At 41.7% G+C, this 18080-nt stretch overlaps 1 protein-coding gene across 1 annotated transcript in view; it reads left to right on the top strand.

The window, feature by feature from the left end:
* Positions 1 to 13839, top strand: part of SAE1 (SUMO1 activating enzyme subunit 1) — a 91331-nt gene extending 77492 nt beyond the window's left edge. Inside the window, exons 7-9 of the mRNA XM_078787141.1 lie at positions 653 to 797; positions 4979 to 5048; positions 13538 to 13839. Coding sequence (XP_078643267.1) covers positions 653 to 797; positions 4979 to 5048; positions 13538 to 13630 — 308 coding nt within the window. The 3' untranslated portion in view covers positions 13631 to 13839. The remainder of the gene's footprint in view (positions 1 to 652; positions 798 to 4978; positions 5049 to 13537) is intronic.
* The last annotated feature ends 4241 nt before the right edge of the window (positions 13840 to 18080 follow it).

Below are 18080 nucleotides of genomic sequence, written 5' to 3'. Positions count from 1 at the left end.
GACATCTTGGGGTATTATTTGTAGATCAGTGACAAAAAAAAAATCTCTGTTTAATCCATTTTAAATTCAGCCTGTAACAACAAAATGTGACAAAAGTCAAGGGGTGTGAATACTTTCTGAAGGCACTGAAAATGGCCTGACTATATGGCACTGTGTACACAGCTTGAAAAACGAAATTTGCTCAGTTTGGTGTGTGTGTGTGTGTGTGTGTGTGTGTGTGTGTGTGTGTGTGTGTGTGTGTGTGTGTGTGTGTGTGTGTGTGTGTGTGTGTGTGTGTGTGTGTGTGTGTGTGTGTGTGTGTGTGTGTGTGTGTGTGTGTGTGTGTGTGTGTGTGTGTGTGTGTGTGTGTGTGTGTGTGTGTCCCAAGACCACTCCCAAGTCAAACCTCACCCCAATCTGTTCTGGAGGTTTAGATAAGAGCAAAATAATGCTGTGTCTAAAACTCCATCTCCCACGTCACCACTTCCTAGCATGTTCTCCTTTAAAATATTTATCGATTCAAAAGTATGTTGAAAAGAGATGTGATTTATTATTATTTGAGTTAACATTTATTAACACATAATTATGCTTGAATCTGGACAGTTAACGACTGTGGACTTTTACTTGCTTTATTGTGAAAGTTTCTCACATTGATTTCCATGGGCCTTTGCAGTGCTGCTTAACTTCCGAACAAAGCAGGGCCGAGACCCAGATCCATTTATGTTCACCGCCGACACAGATCTTCTGCTGCAACTGCGAGATGAACTTCTGGAGAGCCATGGCCTTGAGAAAAACATTATCCCTGAGAATTTCACCAGGTGACCTTTTCTACGTAACAAACTGAATTTTCACAAACATATAAACAAGCACGCACACACAAACATATAAACAAACACACACGTCCTAAAAGTTTCCTAAAAATAACCCACAGACCAAAACATTGAGAATAACAAAACTTCACATATTGGTCCATGAGTCATGATCCGTTACCAAAATGGAGGTGGATACTTCGATCCCTGACAGGTTTCCGTTCCACCTTATGAGACCTACATATGGAGCTAACAACCAACGAGAGACACACATACAGTACATGTTTCGTCTCTTTTTGAGAGGAATTGATCTCTATTATATAGTCTCTGTGTCCCTTGTCTTTTGTGTGTATACTAGGCCTGGGCGATATCTCTATCGGCTCGATAATGAAACAGAAAACCAAATACTACATTGGAGTCATCAGAAGTAACCCGAATAAGCAAAGAGCAAAGATTGAGTCATCAGGAGGAACCTGGATAGGATTCGGGTTTCAGCCGCTACTCCACAACCCTTAAACCCACCCAGGCGCAGCCAAGTGAACCTCCCAGAAAATTTTCTACAATAATTCACTTCTCCTTGGACAGAGAGATGAATAAATAGAGAAACAAAGAACAAGCAAGAATTAGAATGAATAAGGAGAAATGTGAAGAAGTACAAAGAAATGTGAAAGAAACAAAGATCCCTAACTCCGAGCCCTGACTCCTAGCCCTAAGATATTGAAAACAATTTTGTCAACTCGATAACGCATTTTCCAAACTGTCGATTATACCGGCACATTCAATCGGGGAAAAAGTGGCGTGCGTTCGAGTAAACTGAAAATTTTGAAATGTATTTTCATTGATTTTGTAAAAATATCGACATGAAGGACTAATTGTTATCATAACACGAGTGTCCCAGTAAATAACACAAAACGATATACACAACACCATTCTCTCTCACCTTTCATGTGAATGGTGAGAAAACTTTGTCCCATCTCAGATGCCAGTTCTCCTGCCTCCTCATCAGGGACTTCCGTTGAGGATCCTGAGCCTGTCCCCAAAGGAGGTGGACTATTTGCTTGACCCGTACAACCGGTACACATCTGAACTCCGACTCGGACCCCGTGCAGGAGAGCTTTTATTAAGATGGCGCTAGATGATGATGCAAGCATACAAAAAGCGTTGCCTCCTGTGCAGCTTACAAACATTATGCCCTCAAGAGCGACAAACACCATAGTCTAATGCAACACTCACCTAACTCCCACCCCCACCCTCAGCCCACTGTGGTTGATGCACATTTCATCGCCCATGCACCCATCGTAAGCGAAGAAAAAGCTTTTCAGAAATGGATAAGCACAGAACGCCGTAATGATGTCCCAGAGAAAAGAGAGTGACAGGCAGAGAACCAGACAGAAATCTGGCTATGGACACTGGTGTGGGCGACACCTTGTTCTCACCTCCCACCCTGCGGGGCGTGTGCATTGGGAAAAAGGTATTTGATCCCCTCTGGGCTTTGCAGTGCATCTCACCACCATGGCTAACTTGCACATGCCCGACAGTTTGTCATGGTCTGAAGCGCTTTCTTCGTGCCGTTGTTTCACAAACCTTCCACCTTCATTGCCTTTCAAACAGGAGGTTTTATGCTATACAACCTTACCCTGACTATCTTAAAGGTTAGCACACACCACTTCTTTGGTGCACATATTGCATACAACTTGGCACTGGACATTTTGCTAATACAGGGAGGAATCTTGGCTACGTGATGTCACCATCCATGCTACACTTACCACAATCTATCTCTGGATCCCCCCTCTCCCCTTCCATGTTACAATATGTATGTATGTTTGTAAATCGAATACAATAGAGAAGCATCCTGTCTAATGTTAAAATCTCGGACATGAAAACTTTTGAGATTGTTCTTGGGCTGTTCACACACTTTCTGGCATAAGATGATACATGTATTAGGCGTGTTCCATTGGTTCGTTTTCATTGGTACTCCATTCTTTCAGAACACCTGTTCAGTATTTTGTGCGATGCGACAATAAAACGCAGTTAATAACTAATTGGTGGTCGACCTGATAGTGATGTGATCAGTCTTGACACAGGTTACTCATTTGTCCATTTCAAATCTCCTTATGTAACAATCCCTTGCTGCAAGTGTAGTTACATTAATTTCCACTATCACAGCATTTGCTTGCACTGATAATAGGAAATCCAAAGTTCACTCTGTGGAATGAATGAATGAATGATCGTTTTAAGGCCATTTTCCCCGCTAGAGCGGGGGTTAGCCTTGCGGGCCCCATGACAATCATGGTTCCCTGTTTGAGGCAATGTTTTTATGGCCGGATGCCCTTCCTGACGCCAACCCTTAGTCGCCTCTTACGATGCGCAGGGACACGGTGTACCTATTCTAAACTGGGGTACACACCGGATCATTCATCCCAGCAAGCTGGTACTCAATTTGCCGACCTCGGAAGGATGACCGGCTGAGTCAACCCCCCTGGTGTTAATTCAGCGATCGACTGGGATTCGAACCCAGGATCCTGGGATCCCAAGCCTGCACCATAACCGCTAAGCCAACACCAGGCTACACCAGGCTCTGTGGCATCCATGAAATAGAACAGCATTAATAGATCCAGGACATCTAGATCGGGTTCACTGAATCACTCATCGTCTAAGCACTGCTGTACTGCTTTCCACACTTGTCTCCTACACAATAAACACATTATTAACTAGAACGGCCCACAGTAGAGCGCATACCTCCGCCAGGATGAACAGCTTAAATTTTGTATCCCCCTGATAGGCCGGAGCTGAATCTGGACCTGAACCAAAATCTAATCGGCTTGTTTTTGTCACCAAACCAACTCATCCCCCAACTTTTGTCATAATTCGCCCATAACCTTTTGAAATAGCATGTTGTATATCGCTTTTCGCCCGATCTCTCAATGGTGAAGAATCACTTTCAAAAAAATTAATAACTTTCGTATGCGAATCTATATTTGGATCTTCACCAAAATCGATTCGATTTGTCCTCGTCACACAGGACGAGTGTGAAGAGACCAAGACCGACGAGACCTCCCCACCAAGTTTCATCCAAATCTGTCCATAACTTGTTGAAATATTGTGCTATTTATCGGTTTTAGCCGTATTACTCAATGGTGAAAAAAAACTTTAAAGAATTCTAGGATCCGGATCTTCACCAAAATCTAGTCATTTCGTCCTTGTCGTATAGCAAACCTCTGCATGAAATTTCCTCCAAATCCGTCCACAACTTTTTGAGATATCCTGTTCACAAACAGACGGGTGAACACACAACCTCCATCCAAATTCGGTGGTGAGGGTAACCAGCCGGTTCATGATAGACTTGGGTCAAAAACTTTCCCTAGCCAACATCACGATGTGGGATTAATAGGGGTCGTTAAAGAAGTAGTCATAGTTTGTGTCTGGGTTCGACTAGGCCCCCATTGGACACTGCTTCAGATGTACATATAACGTCGTCTTTCGCTGTCATCATCACTACCACAGGGCTGAGTTTTGTGTTGGATGTTTTTAACACATTTTTAATATTAGCGGTTGTTACCCCCTTGGGAGATACTAATGAAAATTTGTAATAGTGAAGTTTGTTTGAAGCCCACTTGCTTTAATGACCAATGGGCTCTAAACTGCACATTGCATACAAGTGAATAAATTTGGTTCTACATTGGTGACCCTTTAATGTACAAGTCTTTAGAAAGCACGTTCAGATCGTAGTCCCACTCACTCGACGTGCAGCTGCTGGTTGTGGGTGTTCTGACCAGCGAGTGGGTTGAGTGGCTGTCTGGAGGGATCCGGCAACGATGAAACACGCACCAACGTCCATAAAGCGAGACGTGCTCTTAACCACTATCACAAAATGAAATGTCACCATTCAGTTCCTGTTCTGGGAGCGTTTTAGCCATTGCGACATTTTGTATTGCATGAGCTGCATTTTAAGAGCACATCCTGCTTAGGGGGCAGACGGCCACGACTTGCCCGCTCTTGTGGTGACCCACAGGCAAGCTTGTGATCTGTGCATATGAAAAAGACTGCTTGGGATGTTTGAGAACAGGGAAGTGGTCATTTCTTGTGTACCGGACATTGGAGAAGTTGTCCGGATTTGCATCTGTGACTTCCGCCGTGCAAAGCTTTTCCCCTCGTATGCTGAGGGTCTCACCGCTGTGCTTGTTTTTCAGCTCGTGTTTTTCTCAGCTCAGCCCGGTCTGCCCTGTGGTTGGAGGTGTACTTGGTCAGGAAATTATCAAGGTTGGTTTTATTTTGCTGTCGACGAAACAAAACATTTGATCTCTGAAGTAATCTGTACACAGTATTTGATTTTAAACTTGACATTATTTATTGTCCGCTTGTAAAACACGTGGGTCACCAAATCAAGATCGGGTTATTTAGATTGTTGTTCGCTAAGATTGTCATAAATAAGCAAAGCCATAAACACTTTTATTTTCTATTTTTTGTATACGTAGTCGAGGCTCATGGAAGAGCTCGTACACTTAACGGATCAGGATGAAACCGACAAACCAGGACGCAAAACACGCAAACGGAGCAGTGGAGAAAGGGGGGAAACACCAACAGCAGACACATTGGGGGACAACAATAATTGGGGGAGGAGAGGAGGCAAGGGGTGGGCGATGTGGATACAGAAGGAAACTCCAAGGAGGGAGAACTGGACAATGGAAGGAGGAGGGATTTTTTGGAGGGGGGTTAACAAGGGTAGAAAATATAATTGTTTTGGATTGGGCGCAATCTGAGATGTTGGCGAACAGCTGCCTTGAAGACCTGGAGGGAAGAATGAGATTGAAGAAGATGCGGAAGTTGATTCTACAGGTGGGGAAAAAGAGGAACAAATGAGTGGAGGTGAGCAATGACTTGCACTGTGGAAAGGAAGAGAAACATACCAACAGCTGGGTAGAGGGACACAATAGGGCACTTATTGGAGAATGAGCTAGGGGAAGAAACGCCATGAAAAACAACAACAGCAATTCGGCCCATAAATGTAGCAAATTTTGAATGTAGCATCTCCAGCAAAATTCGACTTGGGAGTGCAACACAGCAATGATGGACCAAATTGCCTCATTTTCTTGTTCAATGCCATACAGGATCATGCGATCCCTCTCTATATTAAAATCCATTCGGCATTCGGAAAATATGTTTACATTTCTTGACAGCATCAAGCTCTGCCCCTTTCCTGGCAGAGGGAATCACATGATGGACAACGCTCGATCACCCAAAGGCTCATATGCAGAATATAAATTTCATGGGGGGTTTTTTTTTGTTGTTATTTCATGTTTTTACATCTCTTGTTTGAATTTACTTTTCTTTTTTTTTACATCTTTGCAAGAACTGTCAAATTGCTCTCCTGATTTTTTTTTTGATTTTTTTTTTTTGCGAGAGTGATTGTATTTATGGTTCCCAGAGGGAGGCATTAAGTGTTTATTCTTGGTGTCTGTGCTGTCTTGCTTTTTGAAGAATAATTTTACCATTATTCGGGTTCCAAGCATTCCATGCTGGGAAACCTATTGTTTTTGTTCATTTTATTTGTTATTATTCTTCCATATGATTTTTGCGGGTTTATTCACTTTTAAATTCATTTTCTCGGCAACCGTTGGTCCGATTGACACGAAGTTTTCACCATACTATGTGTCTACTCATGTAGAATTTGTAGTGATAATTATGATATCACGTCACCTGGTACGGGCACCGCCTTTCAACAAAAACAAAAACTTTGTATCTCTATATCTCCGAAACCGCTCGATGGGAAAAAAATTTGATACATGGCTCATTGTCAAGTAGGTACTCCGCATGGGGAATAAGTGTTGTTAACGATGACGTCATCATTCGACAAGTACAATACTTAGTCTGACCAGTTTGAAATTTCTTGTGTGATCTACGCAACTATTTTATTGGCGAAGGGAAATTTGTGACCTCACATGGTTTGGTAGCCATATTGGATTGAACATTAAAAACTTTTTTTTAAATATTCTTCTCCAGAACGGTTGACCACATCTGAAACTTCATGCACATGATCTACTGGATTTAAATTTGAACCTCGTTGGTCACATGGTCTGGCAGCCATATTTTTTTGGGGACTAAACCTTGAAAAATCTTCTCCAGAACGGCTGTACAGATCATGTGGAAACTTCACACACATGTTCCGCCAAACTTTGGGGATACCAGGGTGTTCACGAATAAATCATTGGTCACATGGTCTGGCAGCCATGTTGGATCAAAGAAAAATTAATTTTAAAAATAATTACTTCTCTGAAACCACCAAAGTTATTGAAGGCAAACTTTACAAGTATGATCTAGTCTTCAAGAGGAATACATGTTTAAAAATTCAATGTGATTGGTCGTACGGTCTTTTAATTATTTGATCGAGAAGAAAAAGAAGACGACATCATGGGTCACGTGTCCAATCAAAGTGGGTTTGTATCAAAGGCAGGCTGGAACCTGGTTATAACTGTCCGCAGTTATAAAGTGGCCCACCATAGGTGGCCTGTCTAGTTTAAATTTTTTCATTTCTATTTAATTCTTCAAAACAATTTTTCCACCCGTTTTGTTATTTATTTATTTTCAATTATTTCTTATTTCCAATTTTCAATTAATTTTTTAATTATTTATTTGTTCAATTATTTAATTTTTCCATTATTTAATTCTTTTTTTCAAAATCCCCCCACCCCCATTTAAAATTATTCAACATTTTTACAACTCTAATTATTTTAATTTTCAATAAATAAAAAAAATTCAATCTTTTTCAATTAGCAATTTGTTGCATATGACCTTCGCTCAGAACCGGAGGGCGTTATGGCAGAAAATAAATAATGACACTGATGTGCCCATAGTGTTGTTTTAAGGGTGAAACCAACATACGACAGGAGACAGAAGGGTATTTATTTATTTATTCATATGCAGCCTGTGGCTGCATAATTTTCTGGGGCATGGCTGTGCTACTGAAGCAATGCGTTACCAGCTTGCTGGTACTCATTTTGTCGACCTCGGAAGCATGATGGCCTGAGTAGACCCATCACCTTTCCCCTCCTCGTGTTGTTGTTGTTGTTGTGGATCCCTTTATCCAGAGTCCGGAAACTTAACAGCAAATGTAACCTTCACCAAAGCACAATTAAATTAATATGCTGGTCCGTAACCATTTTTTTTAAAATCCAATATTGGGGTGGGGAGGGGAGGGAGGAATGCTCGTTTTCATTATCGGGCAGAATTTTAAGTGCCACCGATTGGCTAATGTTATGAGTTGGCTATACCAGGACCCATCAGCGATCTCAGATGACAGCCCTCTAGTTGCCCAAGTAAACTGTACAGTGCTTACCTAGCCCACGTCACCGCTTCACCATTGTACTTGAGCTTGCGTAAACATGTGCATTCTCTACCTCTGTGGGAAAATTAGTTTGCCAATCAAACGTATCCATGGCATAAATAATTGATAGCTCATGCTTATCGAAAGTGGAAAAGGGGATTTTCTGTCCCAATTTCCCTAACTTTAAGTTTTTTTGTTTTTTTTAAGTAGTGAAAGTGACCCAAGTAAACATTTTAACAAGTTTTTCCTACACAGGAATACACAGTTGCACAAATGCATTCCCAGACACCCAATCCATAATGCTCCCAGACAAAAATTGGTTCACTGGTATGTGTATGTATGTGTGTAGATACAGGGTGTCCATAAAGTCTTGTTCCTGTTTGGTTGTAATAGAATTATAAAACCGGAACAAAGCTTTGAGGACAACCTGTATATTGCGTATGTGTTTTGATGTATTGTCGCGTTTGAGAGCAACCTCACTACTGGATGCCACCACACACGTGCGGTCACAGTTGCCTGCTGAAGCCAAGACTTCAACGAAAGCCAAACTAAAACTGTTTCCTATGAACTGATGCCGAGCGGTTGTCACAGGCATGTGTTCCAGTGGAGGATAATTTATTGCTGGTTATAAAACAAGATTAGAACAAGTACAGATACATTCAAAGTACACCGCCCCCATGCCAAATAATTAAATATCCTACAGCGCGGCATTGCCGGGGCGCCTCCGGCGCCCGGCAATACCGCAGTACAGCTCATTGAGGCTGCATTGGGAGGGAGAGGTGTACACTAATTGATTGATTAATTGTATAATTAAAATCAATAAAAGATTATCACAAAATATTTTCTTAATCAATTGGCTAATAGCATAACTAAACCACTCGTGCTTCATCCGAAGATGTATCTTTTAGAAATTTAATTAAATAAGTCATTAATAAAAAATTAAATAATTAACTGATTAATCAATAAATAATTAATCGATTAAATGATTAATCAATAAATCAAAAATATCCTTGATAGTCACATCACTTGGTCACTCATGTCCAAATATTAGCTTCTGAGCTCAAAAGGTGCCTGAGATATTGTTCAAATGAGAAAGAAAATAAATAAATGATTAATAATGAAAATAAATAAATAATAATCGTATAAAAATTAAATTATTAATCAATTCGGTCAGAGAACACATAAACCACCACCATTTCATCAGAATCTGTAACTTTAAAAATAAATTTTTTAGTCATTAATCGAATAATTAAATAATTAATCGATTAATTGATTCATTAATAAATCAAAAATAGCCTTTGCAGCCAAATCACCTGGTCATTGGCATGTCCAAATATCAGCTTCCTAACTCAAAAGGTGCCTGAGTTGATGGTCAGAAGAGAAAGGAAATTCGATTAATTAAATAAGTACTTAATTAATCGCTAATAATTAAATAACTCCTCAATTAATTGATTAATCAAAAAACAAAAAATACCGTTTTTGACAAAGGACTTACTCACTATTATGCCGAAATTTCAGCTTCCTAGCTCAAAGGATGGCTGAGATATCGCCCGGACAACCAAGAAAACAAGAAAGAAAACAAACAAGTACACATACATTCAAAGTACACCGCCCCATGCCAAATAATTAAATATGCTGCAGCGCGGCATTGCCGGGGCGCCTCCGGCGCCCGGCAATACCGCAGTGCAGCTCATTGAGGCTGCATTGGGAGGGAGAGGTGTACACTAATTGATTGATTAATTGTATAATTAAAATCAATAAAAGATTATCACAAAATATTTTCATAATCAATTGGCTAATCGCATAACTAAACCAGTCGTGCTTCATCCGAAGATGTATCTTTTAGAAATTTAATTAAATAAGTCATTTATAAAAAATTAAATAATTAATTGATTACTCAATAAATAATTAATCGATTAATCAATAAATACTTAATAGATGAAATGATTAATCAATAAATCAAAAATATCCTTGATAGCCACATCACTTGGTCACTCATGTCCAAATATTAGCTTCCCAGCTCAAAACGTGCCTGAGATATTGGCCAAATGAGAAAGAAAATAAATAAATGATTAATAATGAAAATAAATAAATAATAATCATAAAAAAATTAAATTATTAATCAATTTGGTCAGAGAACACATAAACTACCACTATTTCATCAGAATCTGTAACTTTAAAAAAAAAATTTTTTTTGTCATTAATCGAATAATTAAATAATTAATCGATTAATTGATTAATTAATAAATCAAAAATATCCTTTGCAGCCAAATCACCTGGTCATTGGCATGTCCAAATATCAGCTTCCTAACTCAAAAGGTGCCTGAGTTAATAATGGTCAGAAGAGAAATGAAATTTAATTAATTAAATAAGTACTTAATTAAACGCTAATAATTAAATAACTCCTCAATTAATTGATTATTCAAAAAACAAAAAATACCGTATTTGACAAAGGACTTGCTCACTACTGTGCCGAAATTTAAGCTTCCTAGCTCAAAGGATGGCTGAGATATCGTCCGGACAACCAAGAAAACAAACAAACAAGAAACCAGAGTGAAAACTGAGTACTCTCTTTCAGCGTGCGTCACTGCCGAGCCCCCTTTGGTGCCCGGCAATGACGATTTGCAATGCCTGGAGATGGCATAGGAAAGGAGCGGTGTACAACAAGTACAGATACATTCAAAGTACACCGCCCCCATGCCAAATAATTAAATATCCGACAGCGCGGCATTGCCGGGGCGCCTCTGGTGCCCGGCAATACCACAGTGCACCTCATAGAGGCTGCATTGGGAGGGAGAGATGTACGCTAATTGATTGATTAATTGTATAATTAAAATCAATAAAAGATTATCACAAAATATTTTCTTAATCAATTGGCTAATAGCATAACTAAACCACTAGTGCTTCATCCAAAGATGTATCTTTTAGAAATGTAATTAAATAAGTCATTAATGAAAAATTAAATAATTAATTGATTAATCAATAATTATTAATCAATTAATCAATAAATAATTAATCGATTAAATGATTAATCAATAAATGAAAAATATCCTTGATAGCCATATCACTTGGTCACTGTCATGTCCAAATATTAGCTTCCCAGCTCAAAAGGTGCCTGAGATATCAGCCAAATGAGAAAGAAAATAAATAAATGATTAATAATGAAAATAAATAAATAATAATCATTAAAAAATTAAATTATGAATCAATTTGGTCACAGAACACATAAACCACCACCATTTCATCAGAATCTGTAACTGAAAAAAAATAAATTTATTTTTTAGTACTTAATCGAATAATGAAATAATTAATCGATTAATTGATTAATCAATAAATCAATCATCACTTCAATAAATCATCACATCACATCACATCACCACATCACTTGGTCACTCATGTCCAAATATTAGCTTCCAAGCTCAAAAGGTGCCTGAGATATTGGCCAAATGAGAAAGAAAATAAATAAATGATTAATAATGAAAACAAATAAATAATAATCATTAAAAAATTAAATTATTAATCAATTCGGTCAGAGAACACATAAACCACCACCATTTCATCAGAATCTGTAACTTTAAAAAAAAAAAAAAAGGCATTAATCGAATAATTAAATAATTAATCGATTAATGGATTAATTGATTAATTAATAAATCAAAAATAGCCTTTGCAGCCAAATCACCTGGTCATTCGCATGTCCAAATATCAGCTTCCTAACTCAAAAGGTGCCTGAGTTAATGGTCAGAAGAGAAAGGAAATTCGATTAATTAAATAAGTACTATTAATTAAATAAGTACTTAATTAATCACTAATAATTAAATAACTCCTCAATTATTTGATTAATCAAAAAACAAAAAATAACCTTTTTGACAAAGGACTTGCTCACTACTGTGCCGAAATTTCGGCTTCCCAGCTCAAAGGATGGCTGAGATATCGCCCGGACAAACAAACAAACAAGAAAACAAACAAACAACCAGAGTGAAAACTGAGTACTCTCTTTCAGCGTGCGTCACTGCCGAGCCCCCTTCGGTGCCCAGCAATGACGATTTGCAATGCCTGGAGATGGCATAGGAAAGGTGCAGTGTACAACAAACAACCAGAGTGAAAACTGAGTACTCCCTTTCAGCGTGCGTCACTGCCGAGCCCCCTTCGGTGCCCAGCAATGACGATTTGCAATGCCTGGAGATGGCATAGGAAAGGAGCGGTGTACAACAAGAAAACAACCAGAGTGAAAACTGAGTACTCCCTTTCAGCGTGCGTCACTGCCGAGCCCCCTTCGGTGCCCAGCAATGACGATTTGCAATGCCTGGAGATGGCATAGGAAAGGTGCGGTGTACAATAAATTTAACCCTCCAGGTATCTCAAATGAACCCTATTGTTTGCATGACAAGATGGTAGCAACACGACGCAAGTCGTTCCTTAAGAGATAAATGATTTATTACACAGGATGCGATATAAATGCAAAACCACAATACAATAACCTATCTCCCCCTTTGGCCGCACACACGCACGCACACACACACACACACACACACACACACACACACACACACACACACACACACACACACACATACACACACACACACACACACACTTGTGCACTCAAACAAGGCCCATAGGCAATGCAGCAAGGAGGGCACATAGGTGGAGTCAACAGTTGGAGTACGCAGTTGTAGGGAAATGTTGGGGGCAGGAAGCTGGAACAGGAGAAGGCACACAGTGCTGACTGTTTCAACCAGCAAAGAGTGAAAGCTGGAGCCAGAGAGCTCACTTCCTTTTGGATGAAGGTTTTATTACCTGCCCCCCACCCCGAGATTGTCTACTCATGGGCCACAAGGGTCTCTGCTCCCTGGAATTTCCACCATAGGCCTTGAGGCCCTCGTGAGTGGCTGCCCTGCTTGGCCCACCCTTACCAGTTGGAGGTCCTCAGGAATCCCCACCCTGAGGCCTCCACGAGTCTCTACTCCGTGGACATTTGCCAATCCCAGCCTTGGCGATGAACAAATCCCATCTCCCCCCGCACTAAGGCATGGCTACGGTGTGAGGAATCTATTCCTCACTGGAGCGTACAGATACATGACATCATCTCACGGCTGTCCCATCTCCCTCCCAAGTATTACAGAGGGGAAAACAACACGAGACCCTTTTACCGAGCTATATCTGAAGCAGACAGCAGCTGTCTCATTGCAGACAACATTCAAAAGACTCCTTACCCTGAACACACACTTAATACAGAAAAGTTCTAAACCTACACATGCCCACGGTGTCCACAGCCTTGATCTAATCAAACTGTGTGTATGTACGTGTCGAAGCACTGCTATTTTCCGGTAATAACGTTTGGTATAGATTTCCTTCTGATGTTTTTATTTACCCCCGAAGTGGTGCAGTTTGCTGTGACTCGTAATTTTTTTTTCTCTCTCTTCCTCAGGCATTGTCGGGACGTGATGCTCCATTGAACAACTTTTTTTTCTTTGATGGCTTCACTTGCAACGGGATTGTGGATTGCTTCAAATCCTGTTGAGCAATCGTATTCGGCATCCGAATAAGCTGTTTCAGTTGGGTCGACACCCCAAGCCTGTAAAACACGTGCATTTTGATAGTTTTTTTTTACATGGCAATGTTTTGTGCGCTGCACTACCATTAAGGTACATGTAGATCATCCTATTGTCGCTGTATCTTTTGTTCTGGCTAATGCGTTTTCCTTTTAAATAAACCTCATTTTTATTCCTATTTCCTTTCTGTCCAATTTGTTAAAACGGCCTCTGATCCCTTCACTTTGACCATCAATCTCTAGGCCGTTTTTCAAGCCATTAAAGAGACGTTGGTAATTTTTGCATGGAATGCCAGGGAGCTTGTTTGTGCAAAATCATATATTTGTGGCCAATGCCTTTAAAAGCAACTATCTGTATATAATGGAAGTAAAGCATGTTGTTGGTTTCATCTACTCCATTGAGAGGATTTCACTGAGGAAACTGAAACTTTCAGGGATTAATGAGGGTACCCTGAAGTTATGCTTGTGCAACTCTCATGTGATTCCATCAAGTTTTGAAGAAAATTTTATTTTTTGCCCATCTTGGCATTTTCTTCCTTTCGGGGGAGGGAGCGGTGCAATTGTAATTATCAGAGCTATACCACCATGATGTATTATGCAATACCAGTAAAAAGCCCGTCAAAATATTTTGTGTGAAGGGAAATATGTTTAAACTTTCCCCTGCAGTGTTTTATTCAGTGGTTTATTACAACACACTGTTTTTCTTCCTATTTAAAAGGCTTTTTTCAATTTCCTCATCAAATCATTCCATTTCAAAAAAAAAATCTATCTACAGTCATTCCTTTCTACATTCTCTAAACTCACGTTCATTCCACCCCTCCTCTATCGTTTTCAAACGGATCTCTGACTTGAAAATCACAATAAACCCTGTTTGTTATAAATGTTCGTTTTTCATTAATCATCCACTTTCTAAACTCCCTCCTCACCCCTCCCCTCCTGAACTCCCCCCTCGCCCCTCCCACCCTAAGCTCCCTCGTTGCACGTCCCCTCTAAATCTCCCCACTCACCCCTCCCCTTCAAATTTCCCCCTCACCCCTCCCCTTCAAAACTCCCCCCTCACGCCTCCCCTTCAAAACATCCCACCCCCCCCACCCCTCCCCTTCTAATCTCCCCCCCCCCCCCTACTATTTTTCTCCAATTCTCCCCCCTCCCCCCTCCTTCTCGAAGCTGCCTCCTCCCCACTTCCTCTCCATTCCATCTCATACCTCCACTTCCTCCAACCTTCGACTTTGCTCTGCCTCCCCCCCCCCCCTCCCCTCCCCCTATATGATAGACCTGAGCCTCGTCCTGGTGGTGGGGTTGTTATCTTTATCAAAAACTTTCTTCCTCACTCTCCTTGCACTGCCCTCTCTCCACCTCACCCCCAGGAGTACCTCTGGCTACGGCTTCCTCCGCTCCCACCTTTTGTTCATATGTGTTCTGTACCGTCCTCCAAACAGTGATGACTCCATTTACATTTCGCTGTCTGACAACATGGACCAACTTGTATCCACTCATCCAAACTCTCTCTTCCTCATATGTGGCGACTTAAACTGTCATCATGCCAGCTGGCTGGGTGTGGGTTCCTCTCACACCAGCCATGGCACCTCAGCAAAGGATTTCTGCGACTCACTGGGACTGATACATTCTGTCAATTTCCCGACCCGGATCTCAGTCAATGGAGTATCTTCTCTTCTCGACTTGGTTATGACAAACTTTCCTGCAAATGTCTGCTGCTCTTCTTCTGCTCCAATCGGTTCTTCTGATCATGTGCTTGTTAAAGTGGACATCTCTTTGGCCATTCTCAGAGAGCCTCCTCAGCACCGACGAGTCTGGCATTTCACTCAGGCTGACTGGCACGGTCATCAAGCAGCCATCAATCATCTGGACTGGTCTCCCATCTCCACTGCCTCTGACATCAACTCTTCCTGGGAATTCTTCCAAAGTAAACTGCTCTCTCTCATGCACAGATTTATCCAATCTCTGCTTCAGTGGTCGTACCCTTCCTCCCGTCCATGGTACACTGAAGCTTGTGGTGAGGCAGTTGCCATGAAGCAACTTGCCTTCACCTCATGGAAGGCTAATCCAACTGAAGTAATCTCAGTTCCTTTCACAAAGCTCGGAACAAGTGTGTGTCTACCCTCAGGAGAGCCAGGAAACAATATCTCTCTACTCTCAAGATTGAACTCTCAAACCTGTCTCCTTCCTCCAAATCCTGGTGGCGTCTGGTCAAATCTGTTTCTGGTGTTTGTTCCCCCTCCATCCCCTCCCTTACCTCAAACGGCTACACAGCTGACACCGCACGTGAAAAAGCTGAATGCCTCAACGCTGTCTTTGCCTCAAAATCTTGTGTCCCGAACCCATCTCGCTCTGTACCCACCTTTCCCAGTCGAACCCAGCTGCTGCTGGACGCTGTCTTTCTCTCCTGACAAGATGGAGAAGTTTTTGTCAAACCTCGACTCTGATTCTGCAACTGGACCAGACGGCATCAGCCCACGGGTCCTAAAATCCTGCTGTGCCACTCTATCTCACCCTCTCTCTGTTCTCTTCACCCTCTCTTTTGCTCAAGGTCATCTGCAATCAGCTTGGAAATCAGCAAACAACAGCTTTACACAATAAATGTGCAATAACAGATCCTTGCAACAGCAGACCAATCAGCCTGCTCCCAATAATCAGCAAGGTCATGGAATCGATCATCGCTTCTGACATCAAATCCTTCCTCTTCTCCAATGGCTTGATCTCGGATCATCAATTTGGATTCAGACCAGGTCATTCTACTCTGGACATGCTGCTTCTGCTGTCTCAACAATGGATGTAGGTCCTTAATGCCAATCAGGAAATCAGAGCAGTCTCCCTCGACATATAACGTGCCTTCGATACGGTCTGGCACCCTGCTCTGCTCACCAAACTCTCCTCTTATGGTATCCATGGAAATATCCATGCATGGCTTGCGGACTTCCGGACTTCCTCTCTGGTCGTAGTCAACGTGTGGCCCTGAATTGTTTTCTCTCATCTCCCCTTCCTGTTCAGGCTGGGGTTCCCCAAGGCAGTGTTCGAGGCCCTGTGCTATTTCTGGTCTTCATCAATGATCTCTCTGACTCTCTGGAAAATCCTCTCTATCTCTTTGCTAATGACTCCACTCTGTCGCTCAATACCTCATCCCTCAGATCGGCAGTCTGCAGCCTCCTCACTCTCTGCAGACCTGGACAAAATCACAGACTGGTCAAACAAGTGGAACATGTCTTTCAATCCTGACAAATCTCACACTCTCGCTTTGTCTCTCCAAAATGACTGACTGGACAACCCTCCCATCTACTTTCTCAACAATCCTCTCCAAGAAGTTCTGTCACTCAAGCTTTTTGGTCACAATGTCTGCCATGATCTTTCCTGGGAAAACCACATTTCCAAGCTGGCCTCCAAAGCCAGTCGCCGACTGGGCATCCTCCGTTGTGCGAAGTCCTTCCTTGGCACACCTGAACTCCTCACCACATACAAGGCTTTCATCCACAGCTCAATGGAATACTGTTCTTCCCTCTGGGCCGGTGCTCCTGCCTCACACCTAGTTCGGCTTCACGCTGTTGAAACCAAAGCTTTCAGAATCATTGGAATCTCCTGCGATGAAGCTAACTCCGATGACCTTTCACTCACTCACCGCAAGCAGGTTGGTGGTCTTTCTGTCTTCTACCGACTCCTCTCCGGGGTTGCTCCCCCCAACTCTCTCTCTGTGCTCTGTCCCCCAAATATTCCTACAGGTCACACAAGATTTGCTAGCCATCCTCTTATGGTTAAACTGCCAAAACCAAGACTCTCTATTCACCTTCACTCTTTCATTCCTCTTTTCTCCCGCCTCTGGAACAAACTCCCTCACTCTCTTCCATCCCACTCATCTAATCCCTCCAGGTCTTTAAAACAGCTGTTCACCACCATTCCCTATCTTCCCCCATCCAAAACCTTGATCTTTTCTACCCCTGTTAATTCACCCCAGATCCACTTTTTTGAAATACCGACTTCTTTCCTGGAAGTCCTAGCAGTGTGCATGTGTTTTTTTGTTTTTTTACCTCTCCCATCCCCCTCCCCCTTTCCCCTGCCTCCTCCCCCAAAGCCCTCTCCCTCCAACAGATCTCCCGATGTCCCTGCTCTACATCTTGTCTCCCACTCCCTTTATCATATGTTTTATGTGTCGGTTTGTCTTTTTGTGATCAATGTTAGCTCTTACACGAGCCTCGATCTTGTATACAAAAAAAAAATGACGGTTTGGAACAGTTTATTCGACGGTGCAGCCTTGTGAGCATGCCAAAGTCTGAAGTCTCGTCCTAGTGTCAGGTATGCTTACATCTTCTTTATTTATGAGACATACAGATGTAAATTAACACACGGTTTACTCTGCGCATGTTGCACATCACATCCAGTGAATTTCACCTCCCTGCGCCTGGTATTTATT

Source organism: Myxine glutinosa, chromosome 11 (genome assembly GCF_964187855.1).
Source record: "Myxine glutinosa chromosome 11, kmMyxGlut1.1, whole genome shotgun sequence".
Taxonomy (NCBI): domain Eukaryota; kingdom Metazoa; phylum Chordata; class Myxini; order Myxiniformes; family Myxinidae; genus Myxine; species Myxine glutinosa.
The sequence above is the reverse complement of the archived record's forward strand: the minus strand, read 5'-3'. Positions and strand labels throughout refer to the sequence as shown.